We start from the raw sequence: 25,567 nt of genomic DNA, 5'->3' as shown, positions 1-25,567 counted from the left end.
AACGGAATTCAAAGAGCACACCTTGAACTTCCCATGAACTGGATGAGATGAAGGCAGTTGTCCTGGGGAACGGCAGCCTTTTAAATGGAATCCACCTAAGATTATTTGGCAAGCAGGACACTCCTAAGTCAGCCTGCCAGCATTCAAAATAGCACACCTGGGCCATGCATGCACAGGCATCTATGAGCACCCTCCTCCTCAAAGGCCTCTGAGTCATCCCAGCCATCTCCCTCAAGTGGTGATTAACTGCAGGAAACCTTGGGCACATGCAATCAGAAGGCTGGCAAGGCATAGTCAGGAGAATGCACAGTCAGGTCAGCACTGTGCAAGCAAGAATCACATGCAGGCATACCCAGGAGGATCATCCAAGCAAGGGGAAGTAGCAGGACTGTCACTCCCATCAGAGGGATTAGGTAGATGGCTGCTGGTCCATGTGGTCAGGCGAAGGTGAGAGCCAAAGTTTCTCACACAGGCAACCTTGAATGCCTTACAGCACAAAAGAGCAACTAGGGCCCCCGCAGGCAATGAGTGTCAGATTTAGATGGCCCCTGACAGCCCTACCAAACGGAAATGAATGTATGGTAAGAAAGAAGAGGTTTGCCCACAGATGCATTCCACAAGGAAAAGAACAATGTTTTCAGATGGACAGAAATCCACTGCATTTTAACACTACCCTTCTGTTTGGGTTTGTATGTAATCCAGTACATGTGCCCCATAACTGCGAGGCCCTTGCTGGTAGATGGTGTTGACTTTAGTACAGAAACTGATTGCTCATGAGGAGCCAGTTTGCGTGGCAAAATATGCTGTCATCTCTCTCCACTGTTTGGAGAACAGAATTCGCCCCCAGTACAGACATTGACCACCCCTGCTTTAGAGGAAGAGAAAGAGTCCAATGCTTAAGCCCTATTCACACATTATTTCCAACACTCATACAATGTGTGTCAGTGTACATCTGCACACTTCTTATCTGCACCCTGAATTTGAGGGGACTTGTACCCAGGTTCACTTTTTAAATGAATGCGGGTTTAGTCATCCACACATGCACAAATGTACAGACACCTGAATACAAGGCTGTCCTTAGAGAGTCCTGCTGGAGAGCAGGTCCTGAGGTAAATCAGCCAGTGTGGGAGAGCCCCTTCTGGTTAATTTTAACGGGGGTTAAAAGGGCAGTCGCTCTGCGTGCCCTGTCCTAAGGACAGCCCTACCTGAACTTGATGGCTGACCAGATCAGTCCTTGCTGGGCATTGCTCCCAGATGAATCCTATCAGAAGAAGATCCCAAGGTTTCTAAGAATACCAAGTTGCATGACCGCCCCGCCACGAACTGCTGCAGACACTTGATTCCTATTAGAAGTTATCACTATAACATAAACAAAGTGCTAACAGAGAGAACTACAAAATGACACCTCTGAGGCTACAGTGCAGTAGCAAAGTGTGATGTAAACATTCCACTGCAAATCGTAACAGAAGCTTCCTAGGAGGACAAAGATCTTCAAGGGGCCAGTCCGTGGGATGTTAACACCTCATGGGAAGACCATCATGCTTGGGCATTGCCCTGACTGAGAAGACACTGTATCTCTTTTTCCAAACAATTGGGTGACATCGCAATGACATTGTGTTTCATTGCAGGATGTCAGCATGACCCGGTGTGACATCACTGCATGACCTTGTGCACCAAATTCCAATATATCCGCACCTGCTAATGTTACATCTCATAATGGATGGCCCCAGAAGAATGACCGGATTTCTCCTGCTTTCCCCAATGCCAAAATATTCTCGGAGACTAGGGACTCACTAATCATGTTTATGTACTCATTCATGTACACACACATATAGATATGCATTATATTATATGGATACAATAATATTGTTTACTTTTCCCTCCCCAGTGGCACCTGTAAAGTTGTTCCATTTAATCCTCATGACAACCCTGTGAGGTAGGTTAGGCTGAGAAGGACAGTGGGTTACCTTGGATAAGGCACAACCACCACCACCCGCCCCGCCCCTGGTTTGCTTCATGGCTGAACAGGACTGGAACCCAGGTTTCCCTGGTCCAAGTCCAACACTCAGCTACCATCACTTTGGCTTTTATGGCCACCAGGGAATTTCTGAGGGTTCTCTCTCTGGTTTAACCACAGTGCTGCCACACACTAATGCTATGAAATGCTTCCCCTACACTGCGCTCCCAAAGCTCCTTACAGATTTAGCAGGAGAGAGGACGGAGGGCAGCTCAGGCTTCCCATATCTGTGATGAGAGTTGTGGTGTCCCCCACAAGGATCACGGGGTCGAGGGATCCCTATGCATGTCTTCTTACTCCCTTCTAGAGGCTTGTTACCAACATGGAAAACCATAGGGTGCAGGTTTGTGTGTCACTCTGGCGCTTAAATAAATAAAATAAATCTGCAGCAGTGTAAGGTAATTCAAAATCTGCATCAAGAAAAGCTCAGGTTTGCCCTGTGCATATATTGTGCTAATTACACACATTTGCATCTGTTTGCATTTGCATATGTATTCTGCTTCTCCTAATCAGAAGGTTGGGCCAAGGGCTAGGCGGCAGGGAACTGAAACTCTGTATCCTGACCCTGGATATCCAATTCAGACCCCGCTGGCTTCTGAGAGGTCATTTAACCAGGCATGGTCCCAGCACCATCAAGCCTACCTTGATTGCATGAAGGGCTAGAAACTTCTTTTTTTAAAAAAACAACAACCAAAAACAGATTCTCAAGATGTTGGACCCTTTGGCAGGTACCAGCTTCTGCACTTGTGGGGTGCTCTGGTAGAATAAACACAGCTCTGATTCTAACATGGAATCTATCTGATTCTAACAGGGAATTCTAACATGCAAATGATTTGCATGTAGGAAGACACAAGTTCTATCCTTGGTGTCTTCAGTCAAGCTAGGAAACACCTCTCTAGCGCCGTTCGATTCAGTATAAGATAGCACCGCCCATTTCCCTCATATCAAAATGTGGTTCTCTGCATTGATCTCACCACCACCACCACCACGACACACACACTTCAACAGTCCTGCTGGAATGCTCAGTCATAACTTCACACATCAGCTACTCCCAATCATCTCCCACATTCCACAATGTGGATGGGATTTGCTGCTGACCCCACCTAACCCCCACCTTAGGCTGTGCAGTAAATGAAGGGTTTCTTCTTTGCACACTGGCCAGGGATAATACAGCAATGAGTAGTGTTGGTTTTTTGAGAATCATTTATCACCCTGTTTGTTTACTTGGGTGTACTAACCCAGTGGCATCTCATGTGATTCAGATTCATGGCATTTGTCAAAACTAATAGCGAGCATCTATTCAGTACCAGACAGGTACTGATTATACCGCCCCCCCTGCAAATAACCACCACCACCAACCCTCCATGAAGAAAGATTTGCAGTCTCCTCATAACTACATTCAACATTGCACCAATAATTTTCTTTGTATGCTCAGGCATATATTGCAGGCTGGCTGGCTCTGTCTTCCTCCCTACTTACAACAATCACTCCAGTATCCACAGAATTCATACAAAATATTCATATTTCTACTTGCCTCCCTACGTTTCATGCAAAAATCAACACTGAAGGCCTCTTTATCAGCCTACTCGCATTTCAGAAATCTGAGCCTCAGGAAAACACCAGCCATCTAAAAATAACCCAAGGGTTTTCTTTCTTTCTTTTCAGAGAAATGACTTAAACCCCAGACTTATGCTCCTGCACGCCTTCCGGGACTGCGATCTGTAGAAGAAACAAAACAGGAATCCTCCCAGCTAAGCGACTAGGCGAGAAAGCTGAGGAGGAGAACGCACAGGGCTGGAACACAATGCCAAGACCATCCTGATCACTACCGGCGGGCTGCACCTAGAATTACCCCGAGTGCATTTTGCTTTTCGCCTCCAAACTTCCGCCCCCCACCCACTCCCGACCAGCTAACCGATGATGCCTCTTAACATTAAGGCAAATCCTTGCAAAGAGTTTGCAGAACCAGAAAGGTTGGCGCCTTACCAGAATTGTTATCCATGTTGTGTCTCTGTGCGCTCCTCTGCCGTTGTTAATTTCACCGGGCTCAGGCTGCAAAGCAGGAATCGCGTCGACGGTGAGGAGTTGAGTGTAGCGCTTGTGTGCGCCAATCGATCTGTGCGTTCGTGTGTGATCTCTGGCTCCCCTAAGCAGGCAACACCAAGCCGAAATGTGCTCGGTAGCAAGTAGGGTAGGCGCTGAGGGATTCCTCTGCGACTTTCTCTCTTTTTCTCCTGCGGATGCGCGCGCGCGTGTGCTTGCTCGCTCCTGAGCTGCCGCCGTGCAAAATGGTTAAGGTTCAGGAGGCAGCGTTTGGCTGTCTACTGTGGCTCCCACGTGCTTGCGTGCAGGGCTTTGGGAAAAGGGGGCTGGAGACTTCCCCGCGCGCAGCGCACCCCTGCTCTGCCCTGATGGTACGTAGCTATAGATGTGGGTGAGGGTTGCTGCTTTTTGGCTTGTTTCAATTCCGGGATTAGGCGCTCCTGTTTTCTAGCCAGGAGGGAGCGGGGGAGTTCGGCTCTGGCAAGCCTTAGCGGCTGGCTCATGTGTAGCCTGCATGTGACAGAATCAAAGGCATGCCCCACTGACACACATTTCAGGCAGCCGGAACGATGACATCAACTCCCGGGCCGCACATGGGCAAGGGGCGGGGCCAGGGAGGGAGAAGGGGGGCTGGGCTTAGCCTGGCTAGCTTACACTGCCGCAGCAGCAGCAGCCCGCGAGGAAAGAAGAGAGGCCCCCGCCTGGCACGCTCCCATCTGGGGCACGCAGGCAAGCAGCACTTCCCAGACGATTGTCAACAGGGGAAAAGGGGTCACGTCCTTCTTTGCCAAAGAAGGGAACCGGGCGAGCGTTCCGGAGCTCAGGCTGCGAAGAACCGGGAAAGGGGACGAAGTGGAGGCATGATTTGGCCAGCAGGCTCCGCCGCTCAGTACGTGCTCAGAGGCACAGTTCATTGTTACTCCCTAGCTTGTAGGGTGGCCACATTTTCCCCACCGCCATCTTCGGGCAAGGCCCTGGAGAAAAAAAAGAATATTAAAAATGACTCCTGTGCCTTTAATAACACCATGGCGAGACAAACCTATTGAATGTCTGCCTTCCTCTTGCAGCGGTTGAAGAGCCTCCGTCAAGCAGGGCGGGGGGTGGGAATCCTATATATTCTGCACGCTATGGATATGCTCCAGTCCTGAAGTTCAATGAAAGGGCTAAGAAAAAAAGGGTTGCTTCCTTTGAAATCAGTGGGACTTAAAATGGGCTTAATTTGACTAGATCATGAGTCCTAGGAACATAGGAAGCTGCCATATATTGAGTCAGACCCATTGGTCCATCTAGCTCAGTATTGTCTCTACACAGACTGGCAGCAGCTTCTCCAAGGTTGCAGAGAGGAGTCTCTCCCAGCCCTATCTTGGAGATGCCAGGAGGGAACTTGGAACTTTCTACATGCAAGCATGCAGGTGTTCTTTGCAGAGTGGCCCCATCCCCTAAGAGGAATGTTTTAGGGTGCTCACATGTAGTATTCCATTCAAATACAAACCAGATTGTCCCTACTTAAGAAAGGGGACAATTCATGCTTGCTACTGAAAGACCAGCTCTCCTCCCATGAGTCCTGGCATGGGAAACAGGTTCTGGAGCTCAATGTTCCAATTGGACCATCAGTATAGATGTTCTGGTGGCATCTTGTTCACTGCTATCCCCGCTTTAATTCCTAAACAGAGAAGGGCTTAAAACAAATATGATCTAGGAACTGAGAGTTAAGAACATAAGAACAGCCCTGCTGGATCAGGCCCAAGGCCCATCTAGTCCAGCATCCTGTTTCACACAATGGCCCACCAGATGCCACTGGAAGCCTACCGGCAGGAGCATAGAAACATAGGAAACTGCCATATACTGAGTCAGACCATTGGTCTATCTAGCTCAGTATTGTCTTCACAGACTGGCAGCGGCTTCTCCAAGGTTGCAGGCAGGAGTCTCTCTCAGCCCTATCTTGGAGAAGCCAGAGAAGGGACTTTAAATCTTCTGCTCTTCCCAAAGCAGCTTCATCCCCTGAGGGGAATACCTTGCAATGCTCACACTTCTAGTCTCCCATTCATATGCAACCAGGGCAGACCCTGCTTAGCTATGGGGACAAGTCATGCTTGCTACCACAAGACCAGCTCTCCTCTCCAAGGGCATGCCCTCTCTCCTGCTGTTACTCCCTTGCAACTGGTACTCAGAGGCATCCTGCCTTTGAGGCTGGAGGTGGCCCACAGCCCTCCGACTAGTAGCCATTGATAGACCTCTCCTCCATGAAGTTATCCAAACCCCTCTTAAAGCCTTCCAGGTTGTTGGCTGTCACCACATCTTGTGACAGAGAATTCCACAAGTTGATTATATGAGGTGAAACTGGGAATCTCATGTGTGAGTTTTTTTCCATTTATGACCTGCTCTTTTAGGGTGAATAACAGTTAAAAACAGCAGTAGAATTCCCAGTTCTACTAGGAATGTTCTCCTGGGAAAAGCATGTTTTTCCAACATGCTTTTACGCACTATGCCTGCTTAGCATTCCTTATAGTTATATTGTCCAGGACTTGCATGGGAGCATCATACTTGAGAATGATTTGTGTAAAAACAAAGCATTTGGCCAAACATGATGCTTGGGTATCTCACAGGAAACTCTCTCAGCAGCAGGGGTGTATATTATTTGGGGTGGCCCAAAGCTTGTTTGGAATGTAAAATCCCATTTCTTATTCCCAAGCATGGCCTGAAGGCATTGCATGTTAAAGTGTATTGTGCAAAAGCAACACCAGACGAACCTGGTGCCACTTAATCTGGTGCCACTTAACCTGTGGAATCTGGTGCCACAGTTTCCCAGCCATGGAAGCGTATTGTTTGGGGTAACTTGCTTATTTTTGAGATACAAAGATTTGTAGACCTCAGTTCTTTCTTCAGACTGCATATGAAGCTCTCTGTTGAACCGAGAAAGCCCTTTCTTAATCGGTGTTTGAGGTACTAGCTCATACAGGAAAAGTGTAAATGCCTGCAGAAAGTATTGATGCTCAGACCCACCTGGCAGACCATTGTGGCTGGGTTTGATGAGAATTGTAGTCCAGCAACACTGAGAATCTTGCATAAGGGAAAGGATATTACCATGGGGACATTTTGAATGGCCCCAATTGTGAAATCCCATTTTAGGAACTCCATACAGAACAAACCTAGCCTGAGCCCTTCCGGTGCCTGAGGTGGCTGGTAAGCCACTGCACACAAAGTCCACCATTAACCAATCCACTCCCAATCTCCCCTGAACAGAAGGTGGCGGCTAATGCCACCACTATTCTTCCTTCTCCATCCCACTCACTACTGTTTGAAAAGGCAGGAGGCAGGACCAGTGTTCCCTCTAACAGGGATTCCTAGATGTTGTTGACTACAACTCCCCAGCCAAAGGCCACTGCAGCTGGGAATTGCAGTGAACAACATAGGAAGCTGCCGTATACGGAGTCAGACCATTGGTCCATCCAGCTCAGTATTGTTTTCACAGACTGGCAGCAGCTTCTCCAAGGTTGCAGGCAGGAATCTCTCTCAGCCCTATCTTGGAGAAGCTGCCAGGGAGGGAACTTGGAACCTTCTGCTCTTTCCATCCCGTGAAGAGAATATCTTACCGTGCTCATATGTGGTCTCCCATTCAAATGCAACCAGGGTGGACCTTGCTTAGCTAGGGGGACAAGTCATGCTTGCTTCTGGAATCCGTTAGAGGGAAGAGTGGGCAGGACACTGAGTAGAAGGAAGCGTGTGTGGAGGACCTCGTACATCCTTCTGAACCATGTTCCCTTTTGCTGCCTTTTCAAACACCAGAGAATGGGACGAATAAGTGGGAGAAGGGATGGGCACCATCACTGCTGCCACTGGTGGTGAGGGGGGGTCCTAACATTGCCCCCAGTAGCAGTTAGTAGGAGCAGTCATCCCCCCACTAATGAAGCAGTCAGTAAGACGGGCAGCTGGAGGTGGCAGGCTGGTGGAAGCAGCCGATTTGCCAACTCCATCGATCTACTGCCTGAGATAGTGGACTCACCATGCCTTATTAGCAGGCAGGCCCTGATACAGAACACAAAGGACACAATACAAGAGAACACAAACCTATTGAATGTCTGCCTTAGGCACATTTGAGTGTGCCTAAATTCCACTGATTGTTTAAGAACAACCCCACCCCCCTCTGTTCCCTTCTACAGTTTTTAGTTCTTCTAATGCCTGAATGCAAAATATTATTTTTAATTGAAGAATAATTAAGTTTCTGATGGATAGAAGACTTGGAACTGAGAAATGTGTGAGCTAGTTGTTGTACATCAGGGCACAGAGAAATACCCTGCTGAACATGAAACTGGGACAACAGCTATTAATAGGTCTCCATTTCTATTTTTAAAATGCAGCAAAACTGGGACAGTGCCGTGCACCATTAACATACTGCCAAGACCAAAGTTGAAAAAGTGAGACAGAAGATGGCCGGTGTGGGCCTCCAAAGACAGTGGGGAGCTGGGAAATGTTCAATATAAATATAAATAGATAGATAGATAGATAGATAGATAGATAGATAGATAGATAGATAGTCCTATGTTCTACACCGGAAATGAGGCACTGAGATTGTGTGCTAGGCTCCCAGTATGGTCATATGGGGACATCTGGTCAAGAGCTGAAGCTGCCTTATACTGATTCAGATCCTTGGTCCATCTAGCTCAGTATTGTCTACACGGACTGGCAGTGACTTATCCAAGGTTGCAGACAGGAGTCTCTCTCAGCCCTATCTTGGAGATCACTTTGCATTCGGGTGTCCACCAAGGATGCCCACTGAGCCCATTACTTTATGTTTTGGCCTTGGATCCGATCCTGATCAGGATTCAGAGAGAACCCCATCTGCAAGGACTCTCGGTCTCTATCCCCCCGCCCTGCGAGACCTTCCCAGGAGGGAGGAGGAGGGAGAGTGATGGGATAGCCGAACCACCTGTCCACTCAGAACCGCATTCTGAGTTTAAGGTAAAATCTGTAACTCATGCTGATGATGTTACATTACTGTTATCGAATGAAAATGAAATCCCTGTAATACTAAACCTCTTCTGGGAATATGGCAAGATCTTGGGCTCAGAATTAAATGCTGACAAAAGCGTATTTGTTAAAATGGACCCCGGACGCCAGCAACTCTCGTGCCTACCCATCTCTGAATGTAAAAGCGAAGGGGCCCCAGAGTCCAAACTGAAGTGGGTAGATACAGTAAACATTTTGGGGATTGAATATGGGATTAAGGAAAAAGCCTGGGGGGGAAATTGGACAGATTGGGAAGAAAAAGTAATGCTTAAAATCACCATGTGGAAAAAATGGAGCCTCGCCATGTACCAGAAAGCGGTTTACATCCGGACTTACCTGATACCTCCGGTGCATAACCTGGCGGTAGTCTATCCTCCCCCGCTCGATCTCCTTCGGAGAGTTGAAAGCCAGATCTTCCGTCTAGTATGGCACACAGCGTCCTTCCCTTTGGCCCGTGCGGTAGCATTTAAGCAGGTTGAGCGGGGAGGCCTAGCCCTACCTGCCCTGCAACCCTATTTTGTAACTGAATTCATGTCCTACAATTTTGGAAACTGGATTTTCGTGAATGTCCATGATATGTCCAACCTCCTGCAAAAAACCTGGGTCTCGCTTTTCGCTCTGCGTTGGTGCAAGTCAGCATGGGGCATAGCATGGTGGGGGAAAGGATCTTTCAATGGCAATATCACACAAGTACAGTGGTCCCTCGACTTACGAAGTACTCGACATCCGAAGTTTTCGACGTACGAACGACAAAAATGACCGGAAGTCGTTGCCAGTTTAGATGCGGCTTCCTCAACTTACGAATTTTTAGATGCGGTTTCCTCGACTTACGAATGTTTCCAGACCTCCGTGGGTGCACTTTTCGACTTACGGAAATTTTGACCTACGAATGTGTGTTCGGAACGGATTAACTTCGTAAGTCGAGGGACCACTGTATTAAAAAGAGAACACCCGGACTACTTGAGAGATTAGTTATTCACACTTAAAAAATGGAAGGTTGAACCGGATCTATTTAAAGGATCCTCCTCAGTTAAGCAGCTAAGGAAAACAATTTATGGAGAGATTCTAGAAGTGGGTTTCTTAAAACCTGATTTAGAACATAAATGCTACAAACACCGCACTTCACAGTACTTGTTGCAACCCGATCACCCTATCGCTCTCTTTAAAGAGAAAAAAGCCCCTTTCCATTTATGGGAAACAAGGTGGCGCTTATACCATCAAGTACTACCACTTAATGCGGCTAAGCCATGGCTCCCAGAGGACCAGCAAGAGTGCCCTAAAATCACCTGCAAACAGAAAGCTAGTGAGCTAGGCAAAACATTCAGGGAAACCCACTCACATTTCTTAAAAGAGTGTGTGGTAGCCAAAAGAGTGTGGCAGGAAGTAAGCAAGCTGTTAGAGTGGCCTGATTTGGAAAAACAGACTTGGGAAGAACTAACCTCGGGTTTGAGCGATAGAACCTCCTTTCGAGGTCCCAGAAAGAAACCTTCAAGGAAACGGGACAGAACGGGTGCCCTCATACTAGGGAATTGGAACATTCCCCTTCTCGTAATCAGGTTAGTAAACTTGTATGTCATTTATGCAATGCTCGTGCATAGGAATAGGGAGGGAAGACGTGACCAAGAGTTTCACGCAGATGAGACAGTAAATCTCTTCTGGAAAAGTTTGTATGGTTATGTGCAAAAAGACAAGAGTATCTCTTCTAAACAGCAATGGGACAAATTGTGGAAATGGACGTCGGACGTAACCCCCGCCCCCCGATTACCTGATGTGCCTTGTAATCCCCCACCCCCGAGTTACAGTACTACCTGCATATACTTCATAACTTGTGTGTTTCCAAATTCTTGTGTGTAAATCTTTGTAGATATATCATGTACAATCACTTTGTATATAATTGTGCTTTGGCAACGTACTGTATGCTTTGGTAGTTTGTTGGTTCAATAACAAAATCTTGTCCTATTAAAAAAAAAAATCTTGTCCTATCTTGGAGAAGCCAGGGAGGGAACTTGGAACCTTCGGCATGCAAACAAGCAGGATGCTCTTCCTAGAGCAGCCCCATTCCCTAAGGGGAATATCTTACAGTGCTCACACATGTCGTCTCCCATTCAAATGCAAACTAAGGTGGACCCTGCTTAGCAAATTCATGTTTGCTACTACAAGACCAGCTCCCCTCTAAGGAAAACCAAGAAACCAGCAGCTGTATGGTATACTTCTGAGCCACAGCTGCAGAGAAAGCCAGTACACTGCCTTGGAAGAGTGCATCAGGAGCGTAACACAAGGGATGGAGGTGACACTGTAAAGTCCCTGGGAGCAGAGATACTCCTACCATAGGGCAAGTGAAGCCCCTGCCTCAGGTGGCTGTGCCCATTTGAGGATATCAGAGTGGAAGACAAGGAAGATCTAACTTGTGGGTAAAACCCACCAGACAATCCTACTGCGTGAGCTCCAATGAAATGAATGGGAGCTGCACAAAAGCATGGTACACCCCCACCCCCATTCATCTCAGTGGGGCTCAGGCCTCCTGCCCTTTCAAAATGTGGTGACAGCTGGATAGGGCATCCACTGCCATCGCCTCCCTGCATGGAAATCTAGTCATAAACGCTGGTAACTGCGCATTCTTCGGAGTCATGGAGAGGTCTACCTCGGGCATGCCCATCTTCTCTGTTATCTGGGTGAAAACTGATGGATTTAGAGCCCACTCCCCCAGTTGGATGTCAGCCCAGCTTAACCAGTCTGCAACCAGGTTCAGCTCTCCCTTGACATGGTGTGCCATCAGGGAAGGAAGGTTGCTCTCTGCCCAGGACAGCAGGACATTACCATTGGTCTGTCTAGCTCAGTATTATCAACCCTGACTAGCAATGGCTCTGAACCAGGGACCATCTGCATGCAAAGCAGGTGCTGTATGGCAGTGCTTTGCTTTTTCCTCTCCTTCCAGGCCATCTGGAAGTAGAAGGGGAGCAAAGTGGCAGTGCAAAGGGAGGGGTAGAGGCAAAGCAGCGTGGTGCTGTTTCCCTTCCTTTCCCCTGTGGTGGCAACTGCAGCTGCGGGGTGGGATGTTGGATAGTTTGCCACAGCACCCCTAGAATTTGCTGCCCAAAGAGGCCCACTTCACCCTTCTTCATGGCAGGGCTGGCCCTGTCTGAATACCAGCTGCTTCGGGGACCCTGTTCCCAATCTGTGCATCTGTGTTTTGCAGGCAGACCTCTCCCGTCAGGGGGGGCATTGATTCCACAGAGGGTCCTCTCTGTTTATTTTTTAAAATGTGCCACCGCTAAGGATCCAGTCCTAGAAGTCAGTGTGGTAGGGAGGGCTGTCTTGAGTGTGGGGCTCGGGCTGGGGAGACCTGAGTTCAAATCCATACTTAGCCATGACACTCTCACAGGAGTGTTAGAGAAAAGGAGGTCACCCCTCTTCACCCTGAGCTCATTGGAGAAGGGTGGGATACAAATGTGCTTGATAGGAGTCAGCACATGTGTGTAGGATCTGGCCCAAAGAATGTTGTACTGCCAGACCACTTCAGTCTGTGGTACTGCACTCTGGCACAGCAGAGTGTGCCTTGACAGGCAAAAGCCATCATTACCGGGTGTGGCGTAATTCATGACGAAGGGCCATTCGGTGGAGAGAGGGTGGCCAGCTTGGGGCAGCAAACTGTGATTTTGTTTTAGTTTATAATTACAATATTTTTCACCAGATAACTTGGGAAGCACCATTTGGATACACCATTGGGACTGTCTCTGACTGGGTACACAGCACAGATTTGGAGGAAACAAAGCAAACACCAGATATTAATATGTGCCATGCTTCTGGCCACCACAGAGCAAGCCAACATCAGCACAACAGACACCCCCCCCCCCCCCCCACACACACACACACACAAAGACACAGACACGATCTGAAATGGTAAGCAAAGGGCAATTGACAGCCAGCATAGCAGCAGGATGTCTAATCTACCCCATTCGCTTAGCAGAGGACATCATATTATGTACATAAGAAGCAGCTTTTTACCAAGTTAGACCATTAAGCCATCTAGCTCAGCACTGACTGGCAGCTTCTCTCATGCAATTATGAAAACGGCAAGAGTGTGCAGCGACCTTTGCTCTCACGTCTCTAATCATGTGGTGGGTGAGGACAGTCAGATGTATCATCCAAACCACTTAGAAGGTATACATGGGGTTCCAAAGTGATCTCCCACCCCAGGCAATGATCAGACCCAGACCTGCTTAGCTTTGGCAAGGTTACTGCATTCTGCATGTTTAGACTTGAGACCTTGCATTCATCTATAGCAGGGTTTCTTAACCTTGGGCCCCCAGATGTTGTTGGACTACAACTCCCATCATCCTCAGACATGGCCTCTGTGGCTGAGGATGATGGGAGTTGTAGTCCAACAACATCTGGGGGGCCAAGGTTAAGAAACCCTGATCTATAGTAATCATTCTCAAACTGCATCCCATGTGAAATAAACAGATTAAACTGGAGAGGAGAGCGGGTCTTGTGGTAGCAAGCATGACTTGTCCCCTTAGCTAAGCAGGGTCCACCCTGGTTGCATATGAATGAGAGACTAGAAGTGTGAGCACTGTAAGATATTCCCCTGAAGGGTGGGGCTGCTCTGGGAAGAGCAGAAGGGTTTCAAGTTCCTTCCCTGGCATCTCCAAGTTAGGGCTGGGAGAGACTCCTGCCTGCAACCTTGGAGAAGCTGCTGCCAGTCTGTGTAGACAATACTGAGCTAAGTATATGGCAGCTTCCTATGTTCCTAACCAATTAAAGGCTCCTATGACCCCACAAGGAGCCTGCCTACTGGGTCTCTGTATGATTTACTGTTTTGGTCCTGCTTGCTTCCAATCAGCCTCCACTGAGGGTAGTATTTCTAACCTTTCTCTGCATCAGGTCTGACTGAATGTTCAGTCTCTCCCAATTCAGATCCATAGAAGCATTACTTGCCTTTCCGTGGAGGCTGCTTGTTGCATCACTGCTCTGGTCTTATCTCCTTCCAATCTCCTTTCAATCAAAGCATATCCAGGAGCAGTGACTAGTGCAGAAGCAAAGGGGCTGATCTCACCTGTTGGCAAATAATTTGTAAGAACATAATATAAGAACAGCCCTGCTGGATCAGGCCCAAGGCCTATTTCGTTCAGCATCCTGTTTCGCACAGTGGCCGACCAGATGCCTCTGGGGAGCCCACAGGCAAGAGGTGAGGGTGTGCCCTCTCTCCTGCTGATGCTCCCCTGCAACTGGCATTGAGAGGGATCATGCCTCTGAGCACGCTGGAGGTGGCCCACAGTCACCAGACTAGTAGTCATTGATAGACCTGTCTATCATGAATCTCACTGGGGCTTTTGCATCGCCTCCCCTTTGGCTCATCTTAAAATGTTGTAGGTTGCAACTATTGTTGTTGAGCACAATTGTGCCTACAGCCATCAAACTAGGAGCCTCATACATTCATCCTCTTACATACATTCAAAAATAAACTCTAGGGGGTATAAAACTGGAGTGTTGCTATCAGAAGTTTGGAAAACCCGGGTCTATAGGATCTTGTGGTGTTCAAGGCCCAATCAATGGAATTTTGAACACATGTAGCCATTGTCCACTGCATCGGACTACTGGTCCATCTAACTCAGGGTTGTCTACAGTGAGTGGCCATGGCTCGCCAGTGTTTTGGACAGGGGTCTTTCTCAGCCCTACCTGGAAATGCCAAGGTCTGGACCTGGGATTTCCTGCATAAAAAGAATGTACAGTTGTCTCTGTCACTGAGCTGTGGCCCCATCTCCCCATTTTTGCCTGTGCTTAGGCCTCACCTGGCTATTATCCCATTCCCTGATCAAGAGGCTGTCATCTACCCACTCCAAATGCTATCCCCCAAAGCCTGAAGTTCATGCAAGAAGGAATTATGTCTTCTTGTGTTGGGGCGGGGGGGGGGAAGCACACTATCTTGAAGAGTCCCAGGTAGGGAGAGAAGGGTCTGATATTTTGATAACATCAACCTTAGCTGACTGTGCTGAGCCCCTGCTGGGTGCTTGTGGCAGTTTGCAAAAACGGCATTGCGCACACACACAGCCCAGAAATCCTCTGCTCCCTCTCTGCTTCTCCCCACCCTCTCCAGGTGACCCAGATTCAAAGGATGTCTCTTTGCCTTCATCAGTTATCACAGGGTTCCCCAACCCCGAGTCCCCAGATGTGGCTGGACTACAACGCCTTTCATCCCCAGGCTCAATGGCCCCATTGGGCCTGGGGAAGACGAGAGTTGTAGCCCAGCCACATCTGGTGACCCAAGGCTGGGAACCCTTGTGTTAAATAGTGAAGGAAAAGAGTTATCTTCCTCCCAGGTGTATACAAGGGGTGGGGGTGGAATGTTTGTTACATGACATAGTGTGCCCTGCAGTTATTATAAAGTGGGGCAGGGGACCGCCGGACAAAGCAGAGCCATCCCTTCCGTCGAATGCAGCTGAATCCATCCTCTGGCAAGTGTTAAGAGAGACAGAGAATTCTTAGGGAGTTTCCACACAAGGCACTATGACTGCGCTCCAGCACACTCTAAATTGAGAGCAGGGATGTAGGGGTGGGGGGGACAGGATGCGCAGGGACGGAATGCCAGTATTTCTTGGCTTCTCTGGCTGTTGGGGTGGGCATGGCCATGGGGGCTGTCAAGGAAAGCGCTTGCACTTCTGAATTTGCAGCTATATCACTGATTGGAAGTAAACTTACTAGATTGAAAGCAGTGGGGATTTGCTTCTGTGTGAATATACATGGGCTCAGCCTGTGCAGCTGCAATCTTAAGCATGCTTACTAGAAAGTAAATCCCATTGTACTCAAGAGCATTTACTTCAAAGTAAATGTAGAAAGGGTTGGGCTGCAAAAGCACTTTCCCCGCTTTTGCCTCTCTGACCCAGATCAGATGTAAGACCTACATTGGTGGAATACACACGTGATATCAAGACTCTCATCCCTTTTCTACCCTCAATTAAGCAAGCATCTCTCTCCCCCCCCACCCATTTCTTCAAAGGAAGTTCTGTCAACCTCCGCCACCCCGCACATCGAACGTGGGCGCCGGGGCAGGGCTTTCAAAGCAGAGAGCTAGGCTTTCGCCCCGGCGGTGCCTCTTTCTCCAAGTCATGAATAAGGACTGAGAGGTGAACACACGCGGCCTTAATTCTGGCAGGCGTGTTTTTTGTTTTACTTTTGTCCGACCTCGAGGGGGAAAGCAGCGATTAACAGGGGAGATTTAGCTGCCCTCAATCCTCTCCTCTGATCCACCCGCAGCAGCAAAGAGGCACGACCTCCTAAACGCCGATTAGCTGCGGCGGCACGTGTGTTGGGAGTCCCATCTGACTGTGGCGCTCCCGCGGCGGCTCCTTCTTTGCCCGTCCGCCTGGCCCAGGAAGGCCGGATGAGGCAGGCCCCGCTCTCCAGCTGTTCCAGCCCCTTGGGGACAACCCCGGGCAAACGGGCCGGGCGACTGCGCTAATTCCTCGAGGCGCTGCTGGAGCAGGTCCGCCCGGGAGGCACAGGATTAACGAGGCGAAGCCATGTGCCGAAGGGGAGGGGCGCAGCGTGACTCCTTCGCCGCACATGGGCAGGGACAATGTGAGGCCGCCGCTGCCGGGAAAGGGAGGGGAAAGCCAGCACCGCCTCCCTCCCGGGCGGCTAGATCTTGGTACTCTGCGGTGGTGCGTCCGGCAAGCCAGGGGAGGCTAGAATTCCTTTCCTACAGCTGCTGCGCGTCCAGGGAGCTGACCCGTAAAGGGTTGCCACCCACCTTTAAAAAAGAAAAACAGCCTTGGTTCCTGTGTCTTCTTTAACAGTGCCAGGAGGAGGTCAAACAGAAATTCAGCGGATCCACTCTCCCCCATCCCATCTCCGTTCTGGAAAAGCTACACCCCTCGAATTTCTGCCTGTCGCAAAACTGCTAATGGTACAGAAGTTCCAACATGGTGGTGATGGTCAATGCTCAATAAGATTCTGCAATGAGATGTTGAGGGCGGGGCACCACCCTTTTACGTTGACTCCTGTTGGTTTTTCCAGCACTAAAGGTACTGCACAAGGTGCCTGCACAACAGGCACAAATACAACAGGTGTAACATTGCCTGTTACTGCATTTCCATGATAGAAAAAATAAGTAATCTTATCTATGGCTTTGCAGTTGGTAGAGCAGTTGGATTGTAATATTCATTATGCACAGAATATCTTTGTTGACATACACAACATATGTGATTTTTGCTAGTGCACATTAGTACCCATTTACCTACATGCCTGGTTTTTATTTTTGTTTGTTTGATTGATTGATTGATTGATTTCTATACCACCCTTCCGAAAATGGCTCAGGGCGGTTTACACAGAGAAAGAATAAATAAGATGGACCCTTGTCCTCAAAGGGCTCACAATCTAAAAAGAAACATAAGATAGATACCAGCAACAGTCACTGGAGGGGTACTGTGCTGGGGGTGGAGAGGGCCAGTTATTCTCCCCCTGCTAAATAAAGAGAACCGCCATGTTAAAAGGTGCCTCTTTGCCACGTTAGCAGGGCTTATATCTGGGGGAAGAGCAACTGTCCCTATGTAGCCTCTCCAGTGGCTGTTGCTGGTGTCTCCCTCATTTATTTTAAGATTATGAAACCCTTTGCAGAAGGAACCATCCTCTAATTCCTTAAACTTTGTACAAGGAACCCAGGTGCGGAGCCTGACCGCCAGTGGCCTGGGCGCAGCGGCTGCAGCAGCCCCACTCACCCCGCGTCTGACGTCAGACGCGGGGGACGTGGTCTGGCTCCCGAACAGAGCCATGCAGCTCCGTCCAGGAGTTGGAGTCCAGCTGGCATTGCATTCGCAACACTGGCCATTTAACTCCTGAAGGGATTCTGTGGCCCCTTCAGGAGCTAGACTGGGGCTGGCGCTCTGTTTGCAGTGCAGCCAGGAGTGGCCCCTGGCCATGCTGCAAACGCAGCGGCAGCCATTTAACTACCGAAGGGGCCTCGTGGCCCCTTTGGGAGCTAGACCTGGGCTAGCACTGTGTTCGCAGCGCAGCCAGGAGCAGCTCTTCCCTGCCTTAAAGGCAGGGAAGAGCCGCTCCTGGCCGTGCAGTGTACACAACGGCCATTTAATTCCCGAACGGGGGCCGCGTGGCCCCCACTCGGGAGCTAAACCAGCACCCCCGCGTCTGATGTCAGACGTGGGGCGCATGTCGGGGCATGGCACCTGATTGGGCATGGCCCGGGTTCTTTGAACCCGTTCGCCCAATGGTGGCTCCGCCCCTGAAGGAACCATCCTCTCATTCCTTTTGCTGTGTAAACCACTTTGAGAACTGTTTTGGGCCAAGAAGTGTATAGAAATGTTTTTAATAATAGCTGAGCCCACCTAATGGTGCAGTGGGGAAACTGTACTAGTGAGCAAGAGGTTGCTGGTTCAAATCCCTGCTCAGGCAGCAGCGATATAGGAAGGTGAGTGGGAGGAGGCAATGGTAACCCCCTCCTGTATTCTACGAAAGACAACCACATGGCTCTGTGGTCGCCAGGAGTTGACACCAACTCAAGGGCACAACTTTTCTTTAATAATAGCTGACATACAGAGTAACCAGTGCAGCAAGAAAGCAGCCTACAGAACTTCCCACCTAACTGTACTGTTGCAGCAGGGAAGGCCCTCCCCTTCTCCAAAAAGCCCTCTCTCTGTGCCTCCCAAAAAGACATCCATGAAGGTTGTGAAGCTATCAGGGACATATTTTTAGTGGCATAATGGGTGTTCTGGGGAATGGGAAGGTGTCAAAAATTGCCACTTTGCCACTGCACTGATGCAGTTCATTGGGATGTTGTTGTTGCACTGGTGCATTCCTGCTCTATATATCAACCAATAATCTTTAATGTATATTTCTACAATTGTGCATCTTTGCGGCAATGTAACCTGAGCTTTAGTATCATATCTTACCTCAGCTATAAATTCAACAGGTGGCCTTAGGCAAGCCCTTGTTTTCTTATCCTCAGTCTGAGAAAACTGGCTTACTGTACAGGAATGTTATATGCCTGGATTACTGGGACAACATATTTGAAAGGCTGTGAATGCTTGATTTGTGACAAGCATGTTTACTGTGGGACTCTCTGTTTTACCCACCAGCATTCTTATGCAGTGCACCTGTTCTCTGCCCATGTACACTTGTGTAATCTGGATTACACACGAATTTGTGTTACCTAGAAAGCTGCTGTCTACTGAGTCTGACTATTTGGTCCATCTAACTCAGGATTATCTACACTGATTGGCAGCAGTTCTCCAGGGATTTCAACCATGGTTTTTTCCTAGTCTTATCTGGAGATGCCAGGACTGAACCGGGAACCTTCTGCATGCAAAGCAGGTGCCCTTCTATGGAGCAACAGCCCATTTGGTTGGGCTGGATAGCTCCACGCTTGAGCAAAGGGCTGAATCAGATGGCTTTTTGATCACCTCTGGTTCTAGAATTCTGTGCATACTGAATATTACAATTCCACACGTTCTAGCAACCAAACATGCCATTGTAATGGTGAAAATCTGTGTTTCAACCAGCACTCTCTCTTGTAAGTTTCACTGAGTGCAACACTGAGTTCAATAGGGTTATCACAATTACTGTTATAGTTCAAATTATGTTATTATACACAATGCGTACAATTCACTTCACACTACAACATCTTAGGGTGGGCACTATCTTTAAGGATGAGACAAATAAATGAAGGAGAGCTCTGCTATCAAGAGCTGTTAGACTTGTGACATTGTCTAGAGGCAGTATATAAACAGCCTTATTCTGAGTCAGAGACCATTGGCCCATCCATCTAGCTCAGCACTGTCTACATTCAGTGTCTGGCAGGGGCTCTCCGGGGGCTTTAGTCTTTCCCAGCCTTACCTGGAGATGCCAGGCACTGAGCCTGGGACGTTCTACATGCAAAGCAGACCACTGAGCTGCTTCAGTCTCTGTAGGATGCTGGGACACAAACAGCAGGCAGCTGTTCTCCACTTTAGACCCTGTTTCTGGGCACCCAGAGGTATGCGGGTGGCTGTGATTGGAATGCCTGATCGAGCACAGCAATTCTTATGTTAAAACTTATTTCCTCTTCATATGAGCTTCCTCCTTCCGGAATGGCAGGCTTCAGGGTCCTCCCCCACAAAAAAATAATCTTGAATTGCACAATTGCAACCACATGCACACACGCACACCCAATAAATTATATCCAGTCTGCCAAAAATGTGTCTCTACAAATGGAAGTGGGGCAGAGGCGGACGTTGGGTCTTCAGAGGGGACTGTGAGGAAGCTAACGTAGGGCAAGATCAAACAATCAGGTTTGGGTTCTACGGCAGGGGGGCATTAGAAGATGGCAGGGGGGCATTAGAATCCATCCATCCATCACTTTAAAAAGTGCCTCTTTGCTCTGCTAGCAGGAGTTATCCAGCAACTGCCAAATCTGGCAACAAAGAGCTCCCAGAGGAGACAGTTGTAACAATTTCTACTGCTTACAAAACTACTCTCTAGGTCTCTCTGTGCCCCAGTCCTCATACAGCCACCCCACAGCTCAAGCAGCTACTCTGGCCCTTGTATAAGCACATTCCCACACTTTCTAAAGGGCCTGTCCTTGGCCACCTCCCACAATCCTCCTGCCTCTGCCATCTTTCTTTCTATACAAGCTTCTCTCCGCTTGTGCAAATCTCCCTTCCCAAGCACTCACGCCTCTAGCTCACTGTTCCTGTAGTTCCCCCATTCTAGCCTATACAATTGCTTCCCTAGTTGCCACTGCTCCCTGCAAGCAGCCATCATGCTTGCTCATGGAACTCCTCCCCCAGTCTCTCTATACCTAATGTTTGCAAAAGTCCTTTTTTAAAGGATCATACTTCCTGGAACACTTGATGTATCCTGTGTGGAGGACTTGTCAGCTGGGCAGGCACTGCTGCTAGGAAGCTCTCCAGTTTGTGCTCCAGAACTGTCAATTTGCTCTACAGAGTGGTTTGTGAATGCCACTTCTCCTTTCCTGGTCCTCAAAGCCTTGTTTCTGGGCAGAAATTCATTTTTAACAGAGGCCATATTGTTACTTATGCAAGGGCCAAAAAGCCAACAACATTGGCTCAGTTCCACCAAACCCAAAACACAGGAAGTGGATTCTTAAACCCCTCCGTGCTCTCCAGTACGAACAGAAGCACAGGCTTGGGTGAAGAAGACCTCTCCTTATTTTGCCCCTCATCTGCTCACTCCCCTGCAAGAGTTAAAACACAGGCAGACTGGAAAGAGCAGCTGGGGTGCACAAGAGGGCCTGTCCAATGGCGTGGGCATCGAAGAGTGCCCTGGTTGCTGCTCACGTGGAGGAGGAAGTGGTCAAGGAGCCCTTTGCTTGTACCTTGGCTTATGGGCAAGAAAAATGCTGAGGCACGTAATGGGGAACTTCGGGAGCTCCATGGGGAATTTCCTAGAGATCTCAGAGGATTATCAATTGATGGGATTATGGTGAGGAAGATCAGGGATGAAGAGCACTTCAGAAATGCAAGGTACACACTACCAGAATCAACACCTTCCCACTCACCCAGTCTTAATCTGCACCACCCTGACCTTCCTAGCAGGGCTGTCTGAAGGAGGGCTAGAGGGCAGCTGCCCAGGGCCCCACACCGACAGGGTGGTGGTGGTGGTAGGGGGAGAGCTCCACACACTGTAGTCCAGCAATGGAGACTTCCAATCCCAACAGGTTCAGAGTAATATTATCATCCCCCACCCCCACTGTTTTCATTCTGGTCCTTGACAAAGCTAGAGACAGCCCTGACAAGCAAACAACATTCTCCTCAGATCACTCCCCATCCACCTTCTTATCAGAGGTAGCAAAGCATGCTGGGATGCATGTAGGCCACATTGCCAGCCGACAGATTACCTCATGGAATCGGGTTACTTACTGTCGCTTGGGCCCTGCCGTAGCTTTGCCGGGCCAGTCCTAGCAGGCCTGTGGGTTGGACGCTGGGAGGAGAGAGCGAGGCATCCAAGAGCACCCAAGAGGTCACTTGGTGCTGAGCCGGGTCCCAGGCCGCCGGCAGGCTGAGCAAGTAGGGGCACAATAGCGGGAAGGGGGGCGGCAGCCTGGGCAGGGGGGAGGGGGAGGGGGAGGAGCAGGGAGGCAACAGCCGAAGCTGCCCCAGGAGGGGCGGGAATGGCAGCAGGGGGTCGCGGGGCGGCAGCCACCGGAGCAGCAGCCTGTGCGGCAACAGGCCGAAGGGCAGTAGCAGCAGGACGGGCGGCAGCAGGCAGAGCAGCAAGGAGGTGGGTAACAAGCAGGGCAGGGGGGCCGAAAGCAGCCAGGGCAGCACATGGGGCAGGGTGGGGGGCAGCAGCCGATGCTACACATGAGCAAGGAGGGTGGTGGAGGGGATGCCCTCCAGGAGCCAGTGATGGCAAGGTGGGAGCCAGGCACAACTCACACTATCTCTTGGCTACCGGAATGAGAGCAGTGCACCCAGCTAGAAAGCCCCATGGCTCCTGAGAGCCTTCCCAGTTCAGAGAGGATTCTAGGACATGCACAGGGCCAGCAGGCCCACGGGACACAGCAGCCTCCACTGTATTTATAGCTCCCTAAGGCCAAGAGCACTAGCTCCTAAAGCCGTCTGAGCCAGCACGCGGACGGACTCTGCTCACCAGGCTGCTTAACACATGCAAGAAGAGGCCAAGAAGAACCCTCTTCCTTTTCCTCCTGTAGGTAAGGGGAGACCGGCCATTCACTGGACCAGGCCAGTCAATGTCCAAGGAGCTCTGCCACTTACTGTTTATGGGACAGCTGCATATCAGAAATCAACAGGTGAGGCATAGAGATGTGGTGACGGAAATGCCTCACCCACTGATTTCTCCTTTTCATGTAGCTGTTGGGCATGGGGCTTTGGTCCATGAGAGAGGTGCCTCCAGTGCTGCCAGGAGTCATCCAGCTGGTGCCACTGAGTGGGGCGGGGGGGGAGATTCTGTTCATGAGGGCAAGTGTCCCATGGGCTGTCATTATGACTGGCTGAATCATACGGTCAGCTGGCCCCTAATCAGTCTGAACTGCAACATCCTTGAGATCTGAAAGTAGCCTTGGGATTTAAATACACTTGCTTCCATGCAAACAATTAATATCACACAGTTGCCCTTTACTGAATGTACAGTTTGATGTTCATTCATATCTAGCTCTATCCAACGTGCTGAAGGTGGGTAATGAAAGCAACTCCTCTGGCAACATTTAATGCTTCCCCCCACATTTCCCCAATTTAATGGTGAGCCCCAAACGCCAGCCAGCACCCTGTCCTAAATCGGAAAGACCAAAACCTTTATTTTATTAAGTCCATAGCAGGAGACAGGGAAGCCGCCCAAAATGCATCTTTTTACACTTGTGCTGAATCTGATGCTTTGGGTCAGGACCAACTATACAATATGTTAGAGTTCCATGATAAGCACTCTCAATGACATTTTCCTCTTGGACAAACTGCCACAGCTGAATTGTATAAAAGGGTTTTTTGTATGATTTCTCCTCTACAGCTAATTGCCTCTTTGAGGCAGTGGTGATTTAAGTCAGGGAATCTAGTCTGAGGGAAAAGGGTCGGACTCTCCTCCCCACTATGCTACTGCCCTAATCTAAATTGGGGCGGAAGGGCTGTGTCTGCTTTTACATGAAGAAAATTGTGTTCGGAGTTTAATTCATAGAGTTTCAATATCTCTCTATATAATACACTAAGGTCGTACGTGGCAAGCCCCGCCCACACAGTGCTTTACCAATCGGAGGTAACAGAGCAGAAACACCACGGCGATTGGGCAGTGGGGATTCCATATGCAGATAGGGAAGAGGAGCGGGTAGGGGGTGAGTGAGTGAGCGGAGGGGAGAGGGCCAGTAAGTGAGTGAGTGGCAGGGAGGGGTGAGAAAGCAAGTGAATGGTGGGGAGGCGGCGAGTGAGCGAGCGTGTGGTGAGGAGGGGTGAGTGAGAGAGCGAGCAGTGGGGAGGAGAAGAGTGAGAGAGTGAGCGGAGAGTGAGAGAGAGTGGCGGGGAGGAGATGAGTGAGAGAGCAAGAAGGGAATGAAGATGTGAGGAGCAGGGAGGGGGCAGCTGAGAGTGGGTGGCTGACACTCAGCAATAAAGCAGGGGCTGTGGCAAGGGACAAGGAGAGCAACAGACTAGTTTCGTTTTATTTTGTTTTTCCAGAATGCAACCTTTATTTGGCTTTTCCCTGGATGCCCATTTAAAAGACATCCTTCTGCAGTACTTCAGGTGGCTTTGATTCACCAAACATTCCAGACCCAGGTCACACACCACGAGGCTTAAACTTGGTTAGGCTCCCCAGATGACCAACTCACTGCTGCCAGCCATAGTGGGCCATCCAGGAAGTCCCAGTATTGCACACAGGAGGAGGCAGCCTCTAGGCTGAACAGGCCTAACCCCTCCCTATCTATCTATCTATCTATCTATCTATCTATTTGATTTCGAAATGGCTCAGGGCGGTTTACAATTAAAACAGAAAACATTAAAAACAATTAAAACAGAGATACAAATATAAATACCAATTTAAAACAACTTAAAAAACAATTAAACTATCAAAACAATTAAAACCCTGAAAACCAGGTATTAAAACAATTAAAACTGATTAAAAACCCTGAAAGGCCAGGCCAAACAGATAGGTTTTAAGGGCTCTCTTGAAGGACAGTAAAGAATCAAGATTACGAATTTCCGCTGGGAGTGCATTCCACAGTCCAGGAGCAGCTACAGAGAAGGCCCGCCTCTGAGTCGTCACCAAACGAACCGGTGACAACTGGAGACGGACCTCCCCAGATGACCTTGACGTGCGGTGGGGATCATGTAAAAGAAGGCGCTCTCTAAGATATCTTGGACCCAAGCTGTTCAGGGCTTTAAAGGTAATAACCAGCACTTTGTATTTTGCCCAGAAACATATTGGCAGCCAGTGTAACTGTTTTAAAGCAGGCATCATATGGTCTCTCCGGGTTGCCCCAGAGACCAATCTGGCTGCCGCATTCTGAACTAACTGAAGTTTCCGGACTACGTACAAAGGCAGCCCCACGTAGAGCGCATTGCAGTAGTCAAGCCTGGAGGTTACCAGCTGATGCACCACAGTTTTGAGGTCATCCTCTTCAAGGAATGGGCACAGCTGTCGAATCAGCCAGAGCTGATAGAAAGCACTCCTGGCCATGGCCTCCACCTGAGAGACCAGGGTGAGGCCTGGGTCCAGGAGTACTCCCAAGCTACGCACCTGCTCCTTCTGGGGGACTGTAACCCCATCCAAATTATATATACTAGGGTGAGTTGGGGAAGGATAATTCCATACCTGCCAATATGTCCCTATTTTCCCATTCACCTGAATGGGAAAATAGGGACATATTGGTGGGTATAGAATTCCTTCTCCTTTCCCAAACTTCCAAAGTCACCACTGTTCATTTTTTAATGCACACCACACATGCAGGGGCGTATCTAGGGGAAATAGCTCCTAGGGCAAGCACTGAAATTGCACCCCTGTCCAAACATCTGACACCCATCTTTCAGATAACTTTACCATAAT

The 25,567-nt window shown here is 49.2% G+C and overlaps 1 protein-coding gene across 1 annotated transcript in view; it reads right to left on the bottom strand.

Moving 5' to 3' along the window:
- The window catches only part of LOC128346747 (nuclear receptor subfamily 1 group D member 1-like), a 36,061-nt gene extending 31,056 nt beyond the window's left edge, over positions 1-5,005 (bottom strand). Inside the window, exon 1 of the mRNA XM_053300363.1 lies at positions 4,004-5,005. Coding sequence (XP_053156338.1) covers positions 4,004-4,019 — 16 coding nt within the window. The 5' untranslated portion in view covers positions 4,020-5,005. The remainder of the gene's footprint in view (positions 1-4,003) is intronic.
- Positions 5,006-25,567: the final 20,562 nt, after the last annotated feature.

The sequence above is a fragment of the Hemicordylus capensis genome, chromosome 2, assembly GCF_027244095.1.
Source record: "Hemicordylus capensis ecotype Gifberg chromosome 2, rHemCap1.1.pri, whole genome shotgun sequence".
Taxonomy (NCBI): Eukaryota; Metazoa; Chordata; class Lepidosauria; order Squamata; family Cordylidae; genus Hemicordylus; species Hemicordylus capensis.
Note: the sequence above shows the minus strand (reverse complement) of the source record. Positions and strands in the feature narration are given on the sequence as shown.